Below are 20,673 nucleotides of genomic sequence, written 5' to 3' on the forward strand. Positions count from 1 at the left end.
AAAACCCTCGAGACAGTGCCGTCTTTTGCGAGCGGGGCTTTGCGGGTGCGTATAATTTCATCGCGCGGCGCGCAGACCGACGACGAGAGCAATTTCCTCTTCCACGAAAATTCGTGTCGTTTATCGAGAAAACGCCCGCCAGACCGATCGGCATGCATGCCGCGCATGCAATTCCAAGGAGTAGTTAACGTAATTCTGATGCCGACCGGATAAAGGCGTGGGGAGAAATTTCTTCGGCCGCCAAAGGCCGATTTAACGTCGACCGAGTCTTTGTCTTCTTACTGTAATAAGGATGATTTATGAATCGAAATGGAAGCACTAAATGATCAAATACTCCGAAAAAGAAGCCAGATATCATTTTTCGTATTACTCGACGATAAAGTAGCGTATGACCAATTACGAAGTAGCCTCTGAAAGGCACAATCTCAGTGCGAACGACACTGATATCTATGAAGCTAAGTCGAATATAAAATTATTAGGGCGAGGGGAGCACAGTGATCGCGATTGTTAATGCGCGTGGAGCCGCAATAATGTAACCGCCGTTTGTCTGGCGCCTAAGGGCGTACAAAGAGAGGTCTTACCACAATATCGGTAAACGCTCAATAATTATGCAACTATTAACGATATGCTTGTTAGCTGTCGTAATAGTCTTACGCGTCTTGGAAATGTAGCGTTAAGCAGAGCCACCCAATATCTGCGTCTCCTTGAACTGACGCATATTACTTACATACATGCGACTTTCCGTACTTAATGAGTATTTTACGTGAAAGTAAAAGATTAATGATAATAAATATTTTTACATATTAAGTAAAGGTTTCCTAGTATATTCCAGAGTTGTTACTTTTTTGTTATCTATATTTTAAATTTAATGTTATATGATCTCTTTTTCAGAATTCTTTTTAATTTCTAATGCATTTTCTTTTTACGTTTAATTTTTTTATTCGTCCTACATCATAAATTTATGTATGTCTTTCCTAAATTATTCCTGATAATAAAAACCAAATATTTTTTACAAATATACGCGTACATAGCGTCGCATTGTGGCATTACGCATCGTTATATCGCATGCAGACCGAATTAACATCTCTCAAGGCCGTATCGTAATATGCATCTGTATTTCAAGAGTTAATTTACATCCAGCAAAACGTTTACACATATCCGAGCACGTATTTATTTGAACTTGAAGGAGGGTGCGAGTCCGGGGTACTCTGGAGTGTGATGGATATAAAGCAACTGCCGTTAGCACTTCGTTCCGCTTTAATCGAAGGCTCTCCTTGAAAATCGAGAGCCATTGCGGTGCCCGCGTTCAATTAGATTTCGAGGCACTCGAAGGCGAGACAATATGAAATCCGATCGCGCATCGCGCGTCCGCGATACGGATCTCGCCATCGACGTTTCGCGTCGCGTGTGTGCGTAACTAATTCACGACGAGGTAAAATCGGGAAAGCAACCGGCGGTCTCGGGAGACAGGAACAAGGGGGATGGCGATGGCGCGTCCTCCTCTGACTCACCCTCGTCATCCGGAGAATTATGGGCGTCGAGTGTGTTCACCTTCTCATAAAAATTCAGAGATCCTCCTCCACGGACACGCGGGAGAATCCCGGAGAAAAGTATTTATTATTACGGCGCGCTAAACACGAGCACTAATTGCTTTCTCCCGGGAATAGGGGGTAACGCCGAAGCTAACGGTTGCATCCTAACGTGGGAAGTGATCTTTCCGTTATAGATCTATAAATAGGTATACCGTACATTGTCACCGTGATGATTTTTAAGCCACGAGGCTCGAGTTGCAATTCTGCGGCGTGCAAGCATCGCAGTTTTATCGTGTTTCTAGAAACGAAGTCGGAGAGACACGCGGCTTTACGAACGCGGACTTTTCTCAGTGGCGATTATTATACGATCATCTCCGCGCGTGGCGACCGGCAGCCTGCTGGTTTTAAGAAGATACCTAAGAAAGAAGATACTTAAGAAAGACGGATGACTTCGCGAAATTATTAATTGCACGACCCCTGCACTTCTTTGCTACACGCATATGTGCGGGAGGGGGGAGGGGGGTTCGCGTTATTTTAGATTTTCCTCGTAAATAAATTCACGAGGAAAAAATATATGAGGAAACGGTTGCTTCTCGGTAGCGCCCAATAATTTGTGGTCACGTGATTTGTAATCGTGTGATATTTTTACGATGAATGACAATGAAAACGAGGGATCACCGGCTGCTGCGGTACTTCGATCCGAGTCTTTCAAGTTTCAATTAAAGCTCGAATCAAAGATATTTTCAAAATTACAAAATAAAAGATTCATGTTTATTTTCATGTAATTTTAGCGCGCGCATACACATCTCTTCTCCCTCCTCTCCCCCTTGTCTTTTTTTCTCGCAATTGTACGTACAATCTCAACTCAGCTAAGAGCAGTTGATGAAGCAGGATAGCTCTTAGAAAGTATCTAAATTTATATATATAAGAAGTGGCACCACTATCTCTCTTCACTCCTCTCTTCGATACGATTTCGTCGCGTGGCCCGTCATCTGCGCTTCCTCGTAACGCGGCGAGACAAACGTTGAGGCTGGAAGAGAGCGAAAGCGATAGTGTGCGGCGTAGGAGCGCGACCAGGGGGTCCCGGGGGTCCCGGTCGCATTAACCAGAACGAGAAACAGAAAGAGAGTGAGAAAGAGACCCCGAGAGGCGGCATGCGAAAAAATACTCTCTTGGCACTCGGCTTCGGCAGACGAGATAAATAGCGTGCGTGGGTGCGCCTCGACGATGTCTACGGGCCACACGCCACGTTTTAAGCGGATTGAGCGAGCGGACCATACGAATCCGTGAGGGGGACGGCGCGAGAACGGAAGAAAGATCGAGAGAGAAAAAACGATGGCGAGCGGAAGGGAGAGAGGAAGGAAACACGCCGGTGCTACACAGACGAGGAGAGTTCTTACTCACGTTTTAAGTGCATCGACGACGTTTTAATGGCGCATCAGGTAGGAGTAATGCGCGTCGCCCTTACGGGATTACTCCGCAGTCCCCCTTTGATTGTCGTCTCGCGGGGATATTTATGCGTTGTCGGGATAAATAGAAAAGCCCGCGACGAACGGGGGCGGTGAATGCACCGGGAGGGGTGGAGGGGGACGGAGGAGAGGGCATAATTAACGATCGAACCGTAGGGGTGCATGCGGCCCCGCATGAGTGATATATGCGCGCGGTCGTCAAAAAATCTCACCTGATTAGCGAAGCTGTTTTAGCTACGGCTCCGTCTCAAGCTCTAACGAGCTAACTTCAGCGACTTTGACGCGGAAAAATATATTTTTTTGTTTAATTGGATAATTATCTCGGTTTTTTGTCGGGCCTCTGCTACCGAATTTTCACTTGCCAATAAAGAGAGGCAATAAAAGAAGATAAATTAAAATAGGTTTCACGAACTATTTATTTCATTTACTTTATTTGATAAAAAAAGAAAAGAGTGCCTACATAACGTGTATTATAGATTTTATTTTCCCAATAGCTCCTAATGTGAATAAACGAACGCAGGCTTTGTATAACTTCTCACATATAGATAACGATAAGTGAAAAAATAAAATAGATTTAATAAATTGTGTACCAGTTAAATGGGAATCGTTTTCGTTTTAAGGCACTGTGTGTGTGATCTCTTTATTGGAATTAATCCGCATTATAGCTTCTGAATTGCCAATTATGAATCATTATACAGCGCGAATCATCCGGTATATCGCCGAAGTGCGACTTGCCGAGTGTGTCTCGTGATTTATACGACGTCGTGTCATTAGCTTACGGGTGGCAAATTACGGACTAACTATAATTTATAGCCAATAAATATAGCGCGTATTGTGCGCAAGGCGGCTATCGTCGCGTATATTTGATGATCGTGAAACGACGATTTAACAATCGAATACAATGACGATTTATTTCAATCTTTGCTGGAAAGCACAAAAGAGATGTCTCTTACATTGCTTTTTCGTTTCTTTAATAAATATCGCAGATGCACTATCTGGGAGATATTAACTTTTAGTAGTTAAATAACTTTCCATTGATTTGTATAATGATGTCATATACTCTTACGGAGTGTATTACACTATTCGACATCTACATCGACATTTTACGAAATATAAAAAAAAACGTAATTTTTTTAACGCAATTCATGCTATTTTAATAAATTCATAATTTTATCAATGATTATTTGATCTTGTTAATTAAGAAATAAAGTAATGAAAAATAAAATTGGATCTTTCAACTTATCAATCAGAAATTATTAACATAATTTATTGCTATAATTCCTTGCATTGAAGGTAACTATGTTACGTCAAAATTTAACAATTTAACCATTTAAGGATTAATTAATTCCTCCTCATACATTTTGAATGTGAAGATCATTCAACTTCTCTCTGTCGTCGAATGGAAGCGGAAATCGAGATGCTCGAATCACACCACCGACACAATTGAATTCTGACGCAATGCGTCATGCGATCGTCGTTCATTTACCCGCTTCGGGACCAGAACGGTCTAAGGATAATATGCCTAGAATCTTGCGGACATTTACAAAATTAAACAATAATTATCCGAAATGAATATCTCTTCTATCAATTTTTAACACTTCTATCGTTACAATTTTTACGTTAGCGATAATAATTTATTTTAGCAAAATGCCGAGTAATGTTCTCTGATCTTTCGACCGGCAGTCGCATCGAGATTTCGACGTCGCGTCGCGTCGACGCGGTTTGTTTCGATACGGCTGTACGGATGCGCGAATGGAATTCTTTGTAGAAGAAACGGACGAATCTCGGGAATCTCACCCCATCGGTGTTTTAATAACACACGTGTCTGCATACTTGCATGTGGACACGATGCAGACGCACGGTATGCCGCGAATATTTGTCTTATTTCCTCGATAAAAGGCCGCCCTGTTTATCTTTCGCATTTCGAGCGAGCCGATCCGGGGCTCTCGCGGGTCTCTTTTGTAAGAGACCGGGGTGAAGTGCGTCGTCGGCCCGGGGTGATCGTATCGCGACGAATTTTCATGGAAATCGGGATACACGTCATCTTTCGATCGTGGGATCTGATCAATCATAGATAAATCCCATGGCCGTTCGTCGTTCGTCGACTGCGCGAGACATACGAACATTCAATCCCGATTCAATTCAATTCGGTTCTGCGAATTGAACGATCGTTGGTGGAAATCGGCTTTAAAGATTACTCCCACGTTGAGGAATGTTTGAAAAATCAATGGGCGACACACCTAATCCGTTAAAGCATGAATAATATTTATTGGAAGCAGTAAAAGGGTAGAAGAGATGCTCGTATCCGAAAATTTTTGTGCTGATGAACGGAGTTGTATCGACTTTATTGTTTTTTCACGAAACTACCTTTTATGGCGCGCAGCTGGATGCTGTTGGAAGAAAATCGACGTTTTCTATTGCCTATTCTTTAGCATAGAAATGTAACTCGGCAGGCAAAGAATCAGAAAGCAAAGTAAAGAACGAGCAGATATTCATCATGAATTAGAAAAGTATTCATCTTGGATTAGTGAAATAATCGACCGGTACCAGGGAAAATTTTTTTTATGAGGTACCAAGAAGGAAAATCTATTTATTGTTAGTAGCGGAATAAAATAGAGAAATATAAATTTTTTGGACAAAATTCATGCGTTTTAAGTTCATCAGAAGTCGAATGTAATATCAAGCAAATTATTCCTCGCGTCTTATTGAAAAAGACACGGAAATAGAATTTATTAAATATTCAATAAAGACCTGAACGAGAGCCTGAAATTATAATGAAGTTCCAATTGCTACTGCAATTATTTTTATATTCTTCTAATTATTCGTGTGAAAAATATTGGTCTCTCCGTTTCTCACTTTTCGTGACACTAACAAATTCTCCCTCGCGAAAGAAATGTACCCGCGACAGAACTGTAAAATTGTTTCATCCTTCTCTCACGCAGGTGCTACGGAACTTTTCTCTGCCAAATTAAAGCAGCCTAAGACGTTTCCATTCTCACTCAACGTGCATGTCCTATATATTTAACAAAGCTCGATATGTTGCAATCGATCAGGATTTATATGTCGTTTTCATACCTGGTGAGACGGCAAGCGCGAGAAAGGCAGCGGCGGCAGCGACGTATAGTATCCTGAGCGCATTTCCCGAGCCGCGCCGTCTTCTGCCGGGCCTCTTCTGGGCGGCACGGCAGCGGCAGGAGTCGTCGTTGCAGCACACCCTCGCCGCGGAATCGCCGTACGATCGTCGGGGTTGCACATCGAGAACGACGTAGGCCTCTTCCTCCTCCTCCTCTTCTTCCCCGTAGGACTCTTCCTCGCCATCGGCGTCCTCGGGCAGGTCGGCGGCCGCCGATGCGCGACGTCGATGCGGCGATCTCGCCCGGCGCGGGTCGCCGGCACTGCGGTTGCCGCCGCCGCCGCCGGCACGGTCGATCGCCGGCTCGCCTCGATACATGGCCTGCGGGTGCAGCGACGACGACGGTGGCCAGCAACGTGCCACCGGGGTCGGCTGCGCTCGTCAACGTATCCTGCCCGCGGTGCCCGCAACTACACCCGCGCCAGTACTACCTTCGGCGGCCCAGTCCCTCACCCTGCCTGCGACACCGTGCGACCTGGCGACACGATCGCTGCTACGAGGCATTACCGCTACCTGGGCCGTCCGAGCCGAGCCACCACTAGCCACCGGGCACACGCAGCACCAACTAACCAACCAACCGACCGAACCGAACCGAATCGAATCGAACCGATCAACCGATCAACCAACCACTGACCTCCAGTGCCGTCCGCTCTCTCTTTCTCTCTCTCTCTCTCTCTCTGGTCCTGGTCGAGTTCGCTACCGATCACTGTATTCCCGCCGGCGATTATATCTCGACGGTTGTACTATCCCTGCGGTAAACGCGTATCGCGAAATGACAGCGGACGACCGCGGTGTGACAAGATAGTCCGTTTCGCGAGAACGGACGCGCTCCCGTTCTCGAATCGGCCGTCAGGACGACGACCCTGGCGCGCCGCGCTGCTCCTTTCACGTGACACACGCTCCGGAGTGCCGTAGTACCGTGACGCGTGACGCACCGACGAGGGTGAAGGCCTCGAGGAATCCGCGTATTATATCCGCCGCGTCGGAGGGAAGAAACCCTCCAAACGTATACGCGCTACGTATTAGCGATGACACGCGTCGAGCGCGGAAGGAAAGAAGGGTTCAACTGTCTCTGTCCCCTTCAGCACCCTCTCTCTCTCTCTCTCTCTCTCTCTCTCTCTCTCTCTCTCTCTCTCTCTCTCTCTCTCTCTCTCTCTCTCTCAGTCTTTCGATCGTCTTTGTCCCCTTTTTGCTTTTCTCTATTCGAAACTCGACGACCACCCTTGCTCGCGCAACGAGGAACTACCACCAAGCGCCATCGGCACGTTCTTCCTCCACCCTCTCTGTCGAGAAGCGAACGACTGACTGCTACAGCTCGTGCGTCGTCCAGCGCGCCTGGACACTACCACCGTCCGGTAGCAAGTGTCGGCTGCCACGAGGTGGACACCTCTGCGAGGTCTTGCCAGCGGCGGCGGTGGCGGTGGCGGTGGCGGCGGCGGCGGCGGCGGCGGCGGTGGCGGCGGCAATAGCGGCGGCAGCAGCACCGGCGGTGGTGGTAGCACCGTAAAGACGGTAGTAGCGGCGGTGGCAGCTGCAGCTGGTGGTGCACCGGCGCGTCGGAGCAATTGTGCTCCGCTCGTGCACGGTGGTGGTACCCGAGTAAATAGCGTATAGACCAAAAATCAGTGGTTTTAGCGTTCGTTTAAGCGGGATCTACCCGGTGCGCGGGGAGCTTACCCCCCTTTCTCGCAATTCTATAAAGTTTAGTTCGTACAATTCGCCGGAGTTTGCGTTCGCAACTCCTTCACGACGGCCTCGACCGACAATCCAGCCCCCTTTTTCAGCTGGAGTCTCTTCGCGAAAGTCCGGTCGACTGCCCTTTCTCTCTCTCTCTCTTCCTCTTTACTATCTTTCTCTCCCTCTCTTTAAACGGTGCGCTCCGTTCTCCGCTGTCTGCAGAGGAGCAGACCGCGATCCGTCACCGTGAACTCTCGCTCGCGCACTGCCGCGGCTCTCTCGCTTCACTGACTGGGGGGTAACGCGCCTTCGCGCCGGCTACCAGCAGGCCAGCAGCACGAGCAGTGGCGAAGCTCTCTAGCACACGGCCAGCTACTAAGCAGCACCACGCACGACGGGCAGCCTCTCGACTGCCCTCGACTGCCGTAAGTGTGTGTCTGCCCGCCCGCCCGTGTCGGCGCGGTGCGGCGCGGCATGGCGCGGCCTCGCGCGCAGGCGGCGTCGGCGTCGGCGTGCGTCGAGCGGAACGGCGACGACGCCGTTAGTCGGCGGAGCTACGAGCGAGCGGTTGCCGGCTAAGGTAGAGGCAACGAGTGGTTCTCCTCGCTCTCTCGCTCCCTGCGACGACGACGACGACGACGACGACGACGACGGCAGCGGCGGCGGTGGTGGTGGTGGAGGCGGCGGCGGCAGCAGCGCCGCCGCGACGCTTGCGACGACGACGTCGCGATGGCCCCGCGGAGGAGCGCCCCGTCGATGCCATCGGCCTGGGCCGAAATCGATGCCCCGCAACGAGGCGTCTGAAACGCGGCACCCCCGCGACCTGTGCCACACACCACCGCCACCACGACCACACACGCCTTACCCCCGGCGCGGGGATACCGGGTGTCCTATTTTGCCCCGCGGCGTTCTTCGGCTTGCACGAAGGCCGCTTAATGTTTGAAAATGTTCCGAAAAGTTGCAGCAGTCCTTTCTTCTTATTTCTTTAAAATTTAATAATAACTTAAAATACCTTTTCAATTGTATAAAACGGGGTTTGAAGAAGATTCCATGCTAGGGATCTAGAAATGCATAGAATAGCTTGTGAAAAATGCATATCTGAACAATCGTATAATTTAAACTGTAAAATGGAATAATTGTTGTTATTTACTCTTTCTCTCTATTTAATTTTAATATAATACAGAGTATAATATGAAACACCCCAAACTTTCCCGAATTACGAATTTCTGATTCTGCTTTATTCGTACTTCCACTTTTAGAAAATATAAATCTCTGGTTTTTTTTTATAGAATTAAAACACCCCGTGCATACAATCTCGTGCACGAAGATCGTGAACACTACTTGATATTATGTAAACGTATATTGCACAAACATAAATGTACATTTATGGCTATGTGTAAGTTTGGTCACGTTGTACGTGTCTAAAGTGTTACACAAGCATGCGGCAATACAGTGCACACATTATCCCCATCGAAGTACTCATACATAAGTATACTCATACATAATCGAAGTCGGACGCACGTACAAATACACGGATCCGTTGTAAGTGTTGGATGGGAGAGACGTGCCAGGAGACGAGATCCTGAGGAAGGAATTTCCTTCGATTTATCGGTTGCCTTTAAATATGCATTGCCTCGTCCTACATGATGAGCGTATTACTCAACAGAAATAGAGAGTTCCCCCTATATTTGTCAAATAGAAAAGCCCCATCTTTGAACAGATATAAAAAGAAATATTGTCGATTCACGCACTTTTTGTCTCGAATTATAGATTCTTGAATTTGGAATCCGCATATATGTATATTGCGCAGATATGTTTAAAATATGAACTTTCTTCCTAAAAAATCTATAATATGCGCGCATACATACATGCGGGTAATAAGAAGTAATATACGCAGCTCGCGCAATATTGAGTCCGGAGTTTACAGGAAAGTTTTTTTCATTTTTTTTCCATTTTTATCGCATCGCGTGAATATGCATATAGGTGGAGCGATAGAATTTTCTGAAACTATAGCAACCCTGCACGAGGCAACAGAGAGTAGAGAATGCAATACGGTTGCATTTTAACGGTGATACGAGTACCCCTGCTGTGACGACAAATGTAGAACGTTTCTGTTTTTATTTCATTGCGGGTAATTCGATTTGAATATTCAGGATATTTCTGATCGACCAGAATGATACAGTAATATAAAGATAAAATATAAGATAAGAAAGTAATATAAGAATAATATCACAATTTTATATTATATATGATGATGTTTGCTTATTTTCGCAATCTACTGAATCGTCCTACAGTTATTCTTTTATTCGTACATTTTTGGCAACATTCTTGTTACACGTAAAAGAAAAAGAATCTGTCTGCAGACAGCGAAGATTCTTTTTAACTGAAAAAAATGCTGTATTCTATGAAATATTGCCAGCAAGAATTACTGCAGCAAGTCGAAAGTTACTCTCTAATTTAAACTTCTCATAAAGAATGAATTAAGCAAATTAAAGAAGTAAAGAGCTGAGTGGTTCACTTAATGATATCCAAAGTTAAATAATAATTGTTATAAATTGATTCATGTGGATTTGAAAGTAACATGCCTTTATTTCGTTTCTACTTGCATGAGACCTTGTCGAAGCACCGCGAACCAATTCCGTATCTTATATAAGATTTAGTTAATAAAATATAAAAAAAATTATATGAAGCGTTGAATTCGCTGAAACGTTCTACATTGAAAAACAAAAAACATGATGGTACTCCGACACGCGTGATTACAAACGATCGCAGCGGCGACCGAGGGCATTTCCCGGCTAATTTCGGACTTCCAAAATTCGCATGGGATTCCCGTTCCCTCGAACGGGAGTCAATAGACTCTCCGTTGCGGCAGATGTGCGTATCGATTTCGGGATGTCGTCGATTCGCGCGTATATCCCCGAACGAACGCGATATCGTATGCCTCGTTCTTTGAGATACCGGCGACTCCTCGTGCATGCTTGTCTTCGTCCCCGCTTCACGTTGCGGCGCGCGGCGGCGGCGGCGGCGGCGGTGTCAGCGTCGGCCAGCAGGCACACGCAGCGCGAAGCAGGGGGTTCTGCAGGGGGAGCACCTGGAGGGACCACTGGGTGGCCGGCATCACCCTCGCCAGGTGGCTGCAACTTGTTGTTGCGGGACCCCGCGACCTACGTGGGCCTTCTTTCTCCCTCCTTTATATGCCCTCCTACCATCTCTCTCTCCTCTTCGTACCCTCTTTCGCGTGGTTCCACACTCACGATTGTGTATGTGGACACTATAAATCGGTATTCCTATTTTTGCGTAAAAGCGAGGACATCGGGTTTTCCATTTTAAATCGGAAAATTGAAATTTTGTCGAAAGGGGGGTGGATGTGAAGAGGGCGATATAGAAACAGATGGAACTACGATTGAACGAGCAGTTGCGACCAATATTAAGTTGCATCGCAGCGAATGAAATTGTATATCATAGAATTTTTTTCCAATCTTATTTTTCAATTTAATCCTGTTTCTTAACAGCAATAATAATGAAAAAATTTATTTATTTATTCACAACGGTAACGTTCAGTTAGCAAATTCCTCTAAACATGTTATTTTTGCATTCCAAAGTCCATTTTCGCTAACGCCTACTTGTTTTTACTTTTCGTCTCTTTAGCGACATTTTTCTACAAATAATTTGACATGATTTTATTTTAAATCGTCGCGAACATGAATAAAAGTAGATCGCTATCGGAGACGGAGAGCTCGAAGGACCAGCTGCTTTCACGCATCATTTACGGTACCCGCTGCCGTTATTCTGAAATGACACCTCCTTCAGGTACAATCACACCGCTGAAAGAAGTGCGTGAAACCTTGTGTCACGCGATCTTCCAAAAATAAGGAAGAGGATACTCTTGGAGTGTGGCACGCGCCATAACGTCCCCTTTCCTTTTACAGCCGTTGACTTTTCAATCGAGGATTCAAGAAATGTTTCTTGAGGTGTAGCAACCTCCCATCTCTCTCGTTTTTAAACCCGATATTTATGCTCACATGTACACATAACTCATTCGTGAGTTTTTATTGTATAATAAGAATTATAAACAATATACTTAATCTTATAATTACATGCATTCTAGACTATTCGGAAGCTTTAATTATTAAAATGTTATGTAAATCATGTTACTGTACCCGCATTGACAGAAATGACAATGAGGTTGCGAAAATGTTCAGCTTTCACCGTAAAAATATGCATATTGTGTGCATTATAATAAGTCGGTAAAAGTAGGGTCACCTATTTAAAATCAAGCAACGTCTAAGCTAATGAACTTTCTCTCGACAGATTTTTTTCTCATATAAATTAACACAAGCTAATAAACTTTCTCTCGACAGATTTTTTTCTCAAGCATGTTGTAAAAAAAAATTTGATCGATTCGCTCTTCGTAAAGCGATGAATAGTCGACAAGGTCCGTACGAGTACCAGATTGCTGCAACAATCTGTTAAACTGCGCGAATACATTATAAGACATCCGCGAAAAATTTAATTTCCGTCGTGGCGAACATGTATGTGTGTGCAAGCCTCGGGTGAGTTCCATTTCAGCATCGTCGCCGAATCGAGCTGCATCTCGACAGTCTGCAAAAGTACGAGACGACGGGAAGGACTTCTCGGAGAGGGGGGAGGGGGCAGTTTCGAGAGGGGGCGGTGAAGAATTGTGCGTCGGGGGTTACTGAAACAGAAGTGGGACACTCGCGTGGCGAAAGGGGTTGGCCCTCGCGCACTGTGACAACGGCAAAACTCGAAACGACGTCGTCGTCGGACTTGGCTTCCGGCCATTTCCCGGCTATCGATCCACGAAGCGTTACGACGAAGCTGCCCCACGTGCAATTATAGGTGTATCGTGTGTATATAACACGCACCGGGCGCATTATCCTCGTCCCGCAAGGATGAGCCTCACAAATGCGTCGCGCAAATTAGCCTTGTAAAGGCTGATCCTTGATTGATTATACAAGGAGGCTTTAAAACTGTTCGATCACTTATATTAGCAAAGTTATTTTATCATTTGAACTTATTGTCACACTCAGCCACAACGTTTTCCGAGAAATAATATTGTAAACTAATTGCAATCCAATAACTGATATCTTACATTTGTTTTCGGACATTCCATGTTTTTTTTTGTTACGTATTTATGATGGTACAGTGACATTAATAATATAAATCTTCGTAACATTGACATTAACATGAGCTATATTAATATATCGCTAGTCGCATGGAAAAGAGACGCCAGGCTATTCTTGGCGCGAGATAAATCGGTGTGAACGACTCCAGGTGCATACACCGAGGAAACCCCTCGCAATCGTTCGCAAACCCGTAGCCGGTGAACAGTCGCAAACTGTATACGGTCGGAAGCGACCCAAATGCGAGCACAAACGTAGATTAATAACGTCGCTGCGATAATGAAACTGTTCACGTGACGCGTGAAATTTGCGGCCGCGTTCTCCCGCGTGACGTGCCCATCGACCCAGAAATCGATTCAGAAATCTTCCCGGCGCGATCGAACGATAAGTTCGACGTACTTTTTACGTTGCTATTCTCAGCGAATTCGCACAGCACGAGAGAGAGAGAGAGAGAGAGAGAGAGAGAGAGAGAGAGAGAGAGAGAGAGAGAGAGGGAGAGAGCGCACGAAGAGCCAGATTTGCCAATAATATCGTTGTCGTAATCGTTCGTTTCGGTCAGGTGTAAGGAACACGGTGAGAGTCCGTCCTACATGAGTATACGACACGAGCGTACGTTTCCACGTATGCGTGGAATCGATAACTGGGAATTAGTCTGCCCGGCTGTCTCCCAGAATTAAATGCGAGCGTACGGCAAGAGAAAAATTTAGTCGATCGCCCTTGGGGGAGCCGTGTGTATTCGCGCGAGTTCTGTTTATATATCATTGCAAATATCGAAAGAAACAATCGATTAACATCATAATTTAATTTCTATTCGCAAAGCTCTTTTTATAAAATATGAAAACGTTATATAATGCTTTTCCAGTATCTCGATTGCCATTAATAGTGGGAGGAAAACTGTAAGTTGTGTAAATAAGACAATTCAAATAATAACAAATAATGGACTGAAACTTGAACACGAGAAACAATTTCAAGAGAAGTGTATAAATACTATAAATTATCTAGGAGTTTGAAAGTATCTATCAAGAAGCGTAAGTATAGATATTAATTTTAGATAGAAATTTTTTTATAATGCAACTTAATGAATGAGAGAAAATAAATTTAATTGTTTGTATTCTCTGCATCGTCTAACAATCGATAATTCAGCACGGTGAAATATAATATTTAAGAACTATTTTCTCAACTGAAAAAAATATGGCAGATTTTTAGTTTTTAAAGAAATATAATATTTCTAAAAAATATAATATATAATGACGAAATACTTTCAATAGAATATATATTTTTATTTGAATTTATTTTTCACAAAAATTTTATAATTTTGTCAATATTCTATTTGTTTAAAGTACATCGAGTTAATTCGGGTTTATTATGAAGAACTTTTTCAACCCTTACGTTACTTTATATTAAGGCACATATACAAAAAAATATGTGTCCTTTATTAACTATACATAGTCTATCAAATATTCTATAGTAATTAAAATCGATGAGAAGCAGTCTAGAATCATTTTTATGGCCAGTAACATCGTCAGCTATCATGTGTATTGTAACATCTCTTTCTCTTCTCTTTTTCTCTCTTTGCTTTAATATACCATATATATATTCGGAAGTATTGTCCCACAATGGACATACGCGTAAGGAACATGAACCGTCAGGAAAGGGGTGGCAAAGTAAACGCGCGACAGAATAAACGAAAACGTACCCGTACGAGAGGCCAGAGAGAAAGAGAGAAAGGGAGACGGAGAAAATATCACTATAGACGGTACCGAGGATCAATACGTCACGAACACGGTCATAACTATTCGTGCATACACACAAGTGACTACACCCAATACTGACCATCATATTCTGAGATAATTTTTCTGCAAATTATATCATAATTATGCATCATCGACCGAGTCGGCTCGCTTCACATAGCGCGTCAACGTAAGATTAAATGTTGCGAGATGAAATATATACATTGTATTTATATAATAGCTTAATACACAAGACAGATCAGAGAGACCGACAATCTCTTTCTCTCACATTTATTTTAAGGGTTTAGGCATTCCTGATTCTTATTACATTTGGTCCAATAGAAAATTTTCGCAATATTTGTGCGTTATAAATTATAGATAAATCTCCTATTAGATATTTTCTGTCTTGTACGTTTATGTAAATGTATGTCCAAAAATGCATCGTTTTCACGTTACGGACATGTTTGAGTTGACCCTCAAGAAGACAATTACAAAGCGTATTATTTTATTTTTCACAATACAAAATAGTAGAAAATACAATAAATCTTAAAGCAAATGTTTCAAGTGACCGCCTCCAGCCAAAATACACTGCCCGCGTCTTCTTAGCGATTTTCTTACTCTTTCACAAACACCCGTGTTGCGTATTTCATTGAACCCGTTTTCATTGCGCTGACGAAGATCATTAATGTTGTCAACAGGCCGAGAGTAGACAATTTGTTTTAGATGTCCCAAAAAACATGTGGACACCAGGGAACCACTGATGAACCATCTTTCGTGTCCCTTTAAACATGACTGTAACGTGAAAACGATATGTATGTCCAAACATTTTTGGACATATATTTATATGATTTTTTTGTTTTTTTGATGAGTAGAATACCCCTGAAGTAGCGGCCCACATTTATGTTACACCCTGTATATTGATAACCTAAGGAAGTACTTAAACTACTTTATCTGTTTTATATTGGTAAAAACTATACTTACTTTTTACACCAATCATGATCAAAAGGAAGTATTTAATTACATTAAAAAGAATTATATATGTATTATTTCCTAATATCTGTGTCGTCTTTTTAACATTTTTATTATTAAAATCATTCCGCTTTTAATTGTATCATTTAAAGATAGATTTTCTAATAAAGGAATATTAATTCTCCTATAAAGAATTTCCAGATATAAATCACTATCCGATCCGATAAAAATATCATAAAAATTGGTAAATAATCATGAGTGATTATTCTACTATATAAAAAGGGGAAAAAATTGGAAACACATGCATGTACATGTATAATTATTGCTTTTACATGAAGCAAAATAATCTTGATGTACCCACCAAAGAGATATTCTTATCGACTAAGCCCTAGTTAATGCCCATTTACTGTATATTATGATACTGTTTCATCTTCGATTTCTTGATTCAAAAATATAAATTTTTGACATTTAAAAATTGATAAGTATTCCTATTTTGGATAAGTATTTAAAAAAGTATTTTTTCTTTACAATGTTCTTTTCAATGTTTCTTGTCCCTTTTCTTGCAGATATGACAAATATCATACAAGTTTGTGAAAAAATAATATTAGTAGTAATGAAAGTAGAAGTGACGCTTTCAATCAGCTTTCAATATCATTTAGATCGGATTTATTCCTTTGTGAAACACTAATTACTTAGGACAACTCTAATTTGATGACATTCACCAAAATATATTGTTTGCCTACAGTTTTTTTTTATCTCCGTGCTTGAGAAACGTTCGACCCAGAAATTTATATCTTTTACATATTATTGTGAAAAAATAGTATTATTATTTTGAAGATGGGTTTCTTTTTTTCAATCTTAGTTTGCGTTTTTTTCGCTCAAAATATTAGTTGCCATACTTTATATATATATAAAACTTCATATTTATATATAGCACTTCCAGTAAGTTTATCGTGAAACTCATTCTCCAAGTTTGCGAGTATATTAGTTGAAAAAGTCTTCAACTTCCGTCAACTCCCTTATTCGTGCTTCATGATGGGCCCAACGGTCTTCTGCCAGTTTATCAGATAATCCCCATTTGTCGTGATAAACGCGTTGACCGCAACTCGGACATTTCTTACCCCCTACAACAAAAAAATAATAAAAGAATGTTTTCTCTATTGTTTCATAATATATCTTGATGTCTAAATGAAAATTTTATTTTTACCATGGAATGGCGGAGTCTTCATGTATGTCACGAGACATTTTAAATGGAAGAGATGACCACAGTAAAGTCTTTCGGCGTGGAAATCCGCATTTTCGTCGGTTACAACCTCTTCTGGATTCGTTGGCAAGCACGTTACTTTGCAGCGTTGACAGGGTTCCAGTGGAAAGGCTTTCACACTCCTAAATTAAAACATAGTAAAATTAAAAAGAACTGTAATGGCCAGTCTACAATGAGTCGTTAGTCGTTAGTCGACTAACGACTCATTGTAGACTGGCCATAACAGCTAAAAATATGCTTAGGCAAGAAAAAAAATTACTTTATGAGAAAAGAAACAACTGTGTTTAATGATGGTGACGGTGTAAACGGCTTTTGTTGCTTCCTCAATGGTGGATCGACACATCGCCTTGCTAATTCCCTTCCTTGTCCAATTAGATAGCGATTGAACAGCGGTGGGAAATTTGTATCAACATCACCAAAACTGCAAACACACAATGTAAGTTAGCCACATTGGATATTAATTTGTTACAACTGCATTAATTTTGTAGAAAAACACTGAACGTACGTCACGCAACCGGTGGGATAATTATCCGGCACTTCAAGCTTGGCCTTAAAATGATACAAATTTTGGTGCAGTGTTAAATTAATGGAAGAATTCTTCTGCTTTAACTTTAACTCATCCTTATCCCTTAAAAGCTTTTTCAGTGTTGATATTTCCTCATAGCAGCAGATGAGAGGATTCTCCTCGATGAAATTTCTAATAAACTTCAAAACTGGCAAGACCTGCAAGTGCAAGAACTTTTGGTACAAAATGTAAATTTTTAACATAATTGTTTGCTACATATAAGTCCCAAGTATAAACCTGTGCTTTATTCAAGAAACGCTTGCACTCCTTTTCGCAGACCCCTGCTAATCCATCGAGCAACTTTGCAGACAGAGTTTTACTCTTTAACTCGACAAACAACGGCGATGCGGGATAATCCTCTTGGAACTGAATGCACATAACAAGTTGCTTGAACGGTGTCTTTCTGCAAAATAAACAAATCACAGATAACAATGTTGAGAAGCGATTTTTGACGTTAGCTCGAGGTGGAGTTTCTTACGTTATTTCGACGCGGACCATGCTCCGCACGCAAGAGACGAGGCGGCTTCCGTCGACGACATTGTGACAAAGCTGTGATACTTCTTGCAATTCATCATCAATAAATCCCATGGGCAAGTGAAGACGCTAAGAAAAGATCCTCGATAGGGTTTTGGCCAAGTGAAAACGATCAAAGAATCGACGCAATCATGACATAACCTAACGGTCGAACTGCGAGTCGAATTGCGTGGTAAATAATAACGGTAAATAATAAAACGCGATCGGTTTTTACGCGAACACGCAGCGTTATTAATTAAGAGATCACTTTTCAATCAATTTCCTTCCCCCTTCGACGTTTTTGCAAGAGATTACGGGATTTGAAACCGACTGAGCAAGTAAGCATACATAAAAAATACACACAACACACACACACAAAATTTCGAAATATAAATACTCCTAGAGATGTCACGTGACACTGTTGTTGTACTATTTTGGAAGCGATTGAAAAGAAGGACGTTCACCGGTCTTTATACTAGAGAAAATCGAAATTCTATAGATTTTCTTGAAACTGCGAATATACGTTAATTTAGGTGTGCTTTATGCGTGGTATAAATTTCAGTATCTCTTGCGGTATAAAAATCGAGATACTGAGCCTCAAAGTTTCAATTTTTACCAAAATTTAGTACAAAAGTTGAAACTTTGAGGCTCAGTATCTCGATTTTTATAAGAGTTGCTTGGAGAAACAAGAGGAATAAATCGAACAACCGAAAATATAAAGTAATTTTTTTTGTCCTTGTTTCGTATAATCTTCAGTATTTTTCACTATTCTTTCAACAGAAGAGTTGGAAGTATTGCAAAATCTAAAGTAGTCCGATTGTGACCGACAGACACGACAATACGCCGGCGGCCGGTTGTCGCTCTGCCATACCGAGGTAGTAGCGTAGTAGCTCCATCTGAATTAAATATCTGCGAGACCTAACCTACTCATATTACCACGTGCTCATACCGGTTCGTATTGTTCACAGGCGCAGTTGGAAAATCTAATTGAAGACAACTCGAAGGAGTGACGATATCACCCAAGTGACGACTGACATTCGTAAAAGAAGAAGAAAGAAATGACAAAGTCGGCTTCAGCCGGCCGTAATCGACATTGATACAGTACAGTACGTGTAGTGTCAGCGTGGTGTCATAAGAACTGCAAGACTCTCTCTCCAAGATGCACCGAATAACCGACGCGAAAGAAGTGATCCTGACGAGCGACGCCACGGGGGAGAGCTGGAGCGCCGCAGTGTGGGATCCCCGGAACGGTTCCCTGCTGTCCGCGTACAAGCACGCGACGGCGCTGGGACACCGGAGCCTTCAGCTTCTGAGCGACAGCTACGTGTTGGGCGCGGACGCCACGAGGCCTCGTATACACATCTGGCCGCTGAACCACCCGACGCCCCTGCCCAACGTCCGACTGACCACGCCGGGCAGGGTCAACGCCTTGGCCTGCACACCGAACGGCTCCTACATAATCGCTTCCGTGGGCGAGAAGCTGTTCGTCTGGCAGACGTGCAACGGCAGGCTGCTGGCCAATCTGGCCAGGCACTACCAGACCGTCACCTGTCTGGCCACCACGAGGGACGGTTCATTGTTCGCCAGCGCCGGCGAGGACGGCCTGGTGTTCGTGTGGTCGCTCTACAGCGCGCTCAACGACGCGCGTTGTTCCCCCGTTCACGCGTTCTCCAACCATAGCCTGCCGGTCAAGGATCTGCACTTCGGCAACGGTGACGCCCGCGCGAGATTGTACACGGCCTCGCTGGACCGAACGGCGAACGTCTACGAGCTCGGCAGCGGAGCTCTCCTGCTCTCGGTGGTGTTCGACGCACCGCTCACCGCAGTCACCGTCAACGCCCGCGAGAGCGAGCTCTTCGTCGGCTGCACGACCGGCGAGATATTCCTGTGTAATCTGCACGAGCCGCCGCGCGGTGTCGAGTATCACGTTATGGTGAGCTCGAGCAACGTGGACAAAGAGAGCGCTGTGTTTAAAGCGCACAAGTCGAACGTGACCGCCCTGTCGGTATCCCTGGACTGCTCTACTCTGCTGTCTGGATCTACCGACGGTGCGACCCATGTCTGGGACATTGCCAGCCGGCAGGTGCTCAGGACGCTCGAGCACAAGGGACCGGTCACCGCCGCCTTCTTCGCGAGGGGATTCGACAATTTTCGCGCCCCTTTTCTCAAACCGCGCTTGCAGGTGCACAATCTGCAGAGGACGTCGGACGACGGTGGTAAGGAGAGCGTCGTCGAGGTCGTCGCCAGAGGACGAAACCCGGCGGAGATCTTGAACTTCGAGTCCTATGCGGAAGGCAGCGGCGATTCTCGAGGGTCGGAGGAGACGTCGAAGAAGTTGGAAGATCTGCAGAAAGAGATTCAGAAGTTAAAGAATAAGAATGCCACCCTATATAAGTACTGCGTCACGCATGTCCTAAACACATCTTAAAGATAATCGATTAATAGAGGAAACATTGGATCGCCGGATTTTATATATATTTTTTTTGCGAGACTGAAATATTAATTTATGTTCTGTAAAATATACATATAGGATAATATAAGGATGATATTAGACACGACTTTCTTTCTACGAAAATAGGTTTTATTTCGTTGAAAGATAAGTGTATGCACTAGCTTACAAATTGTAATAAAAAAAGATTAAAAAATACAAATTAAAACATTGTTTTTTACCCGAAAA

General features: G+C 43.5%; 3 protein-coding genes across 7 annotated transcripts in view; 1 reads left to right on the forward strand and 2 right to left on the reverse strand.

Annotated features, from left to right (window-relative positions):
- The window catches only part of LOC139782006 (protein kinase C-binding protein NELL1), a 78,051-nt gene extending 69,825 nt beyond the window's left edge, over nucleotides 1–8,226 (reverse strand). For all 3 annotated transcript variants that reach the window (XM_071720908.1, XM_071720907.1, XM_071720906.1), the window contains exon 1: nucleotides 6,077–8,226. In XM_071720908.1, coding sequence (XP_071577009.1) covers nucleotides 6,077–6,452 — 376 coding nt within the window. In that variant the 5' untranslated portion in view covers nucleotides 6,453–8,226. The remainder of the gene's footprint in view (nucleotides 1–6,076) is intronic.
- Nucleotides 8,227–14,214: 5,988 nt separating this feature from the next.
- LOC139782003 (uncharacterized) lies at nucleotides 14,215–18,837 on the reverse strand. Of its 3 annotated transcripts, none has more exons than XM_071720898.1 (7): nucleotides 18,705–18,837; nucleotides 17,962–18,086; nucleotides 17,721–17,886; nucleotides 17,424–17,641; nucleotides 17,178–17,339; nucleotides 16,862–17,040; nucleotides 14,215–16,778 (listed from the first exon to the last, which is right to left on the reverse strand). In XM_071720898.1, exons 2-7 carry the CDS (start codon nucleotides 18,069–18,071, stop codon nucleotides 16,639–16,641), a joined length of 975 nt encoding a protein of 324 aa, XP_071576999.1. In that variant the 5' UTR covers nucleotides 18,072–18,086; nucleotides 18,705–18,837; the 3' UTR covers nucleotides 14,215–16,638. The 3 variants fall into 3 exon arrangements, with proteins under 3 accessions (XP_071576999.1, XP_071577001.1, XP_071576998.1); XM_071720900.1 differs by lacking the exon at nucleotides 18,705–18,837 and adding an exon at nucleotides 18,394–18,490; XM_071720897.1 differs by lacking the exon at nucleotides 18,705–18,837 and having other exon boundaries at nucleotides 17,962–18,387.
- Nucleotides 18,838–18,898: 61 nt separating this feature from the next.
- Nucleotides 18,899–20,673, forward strand: LOC139782002 (WD repeat-containing protein 18). Its single transcript, XM_071720896.1, has one exon. It carries the CDS (start codon nucleotides 19,156–19,158, stop codon nucleotides 20,422–20,424), a length of 1,269 nt encoding a protein of 422 aa, XP_071576997.1. The 5' UTR covers nucleotides 18,899–19,155; the 3' UTR covers nucleotides 20,425–20,673.

This window comes from Temnothorax nylanderi, unplaced genomic scaffold, assembly GCF_030848795.1.
Source record: "Temnothorax nylanderi isolate EJ_2023f unplaced genomic scaffold, tnyl_v1.0 TNYL_tig0380_pilon, whole genome shotgun sequence".
NCBI lineage: Eukaryota > Metazoa > Arthropoda > Insecta > Hymenoptera > Formicidae > Temnothorax > Temnothorax nylanderi.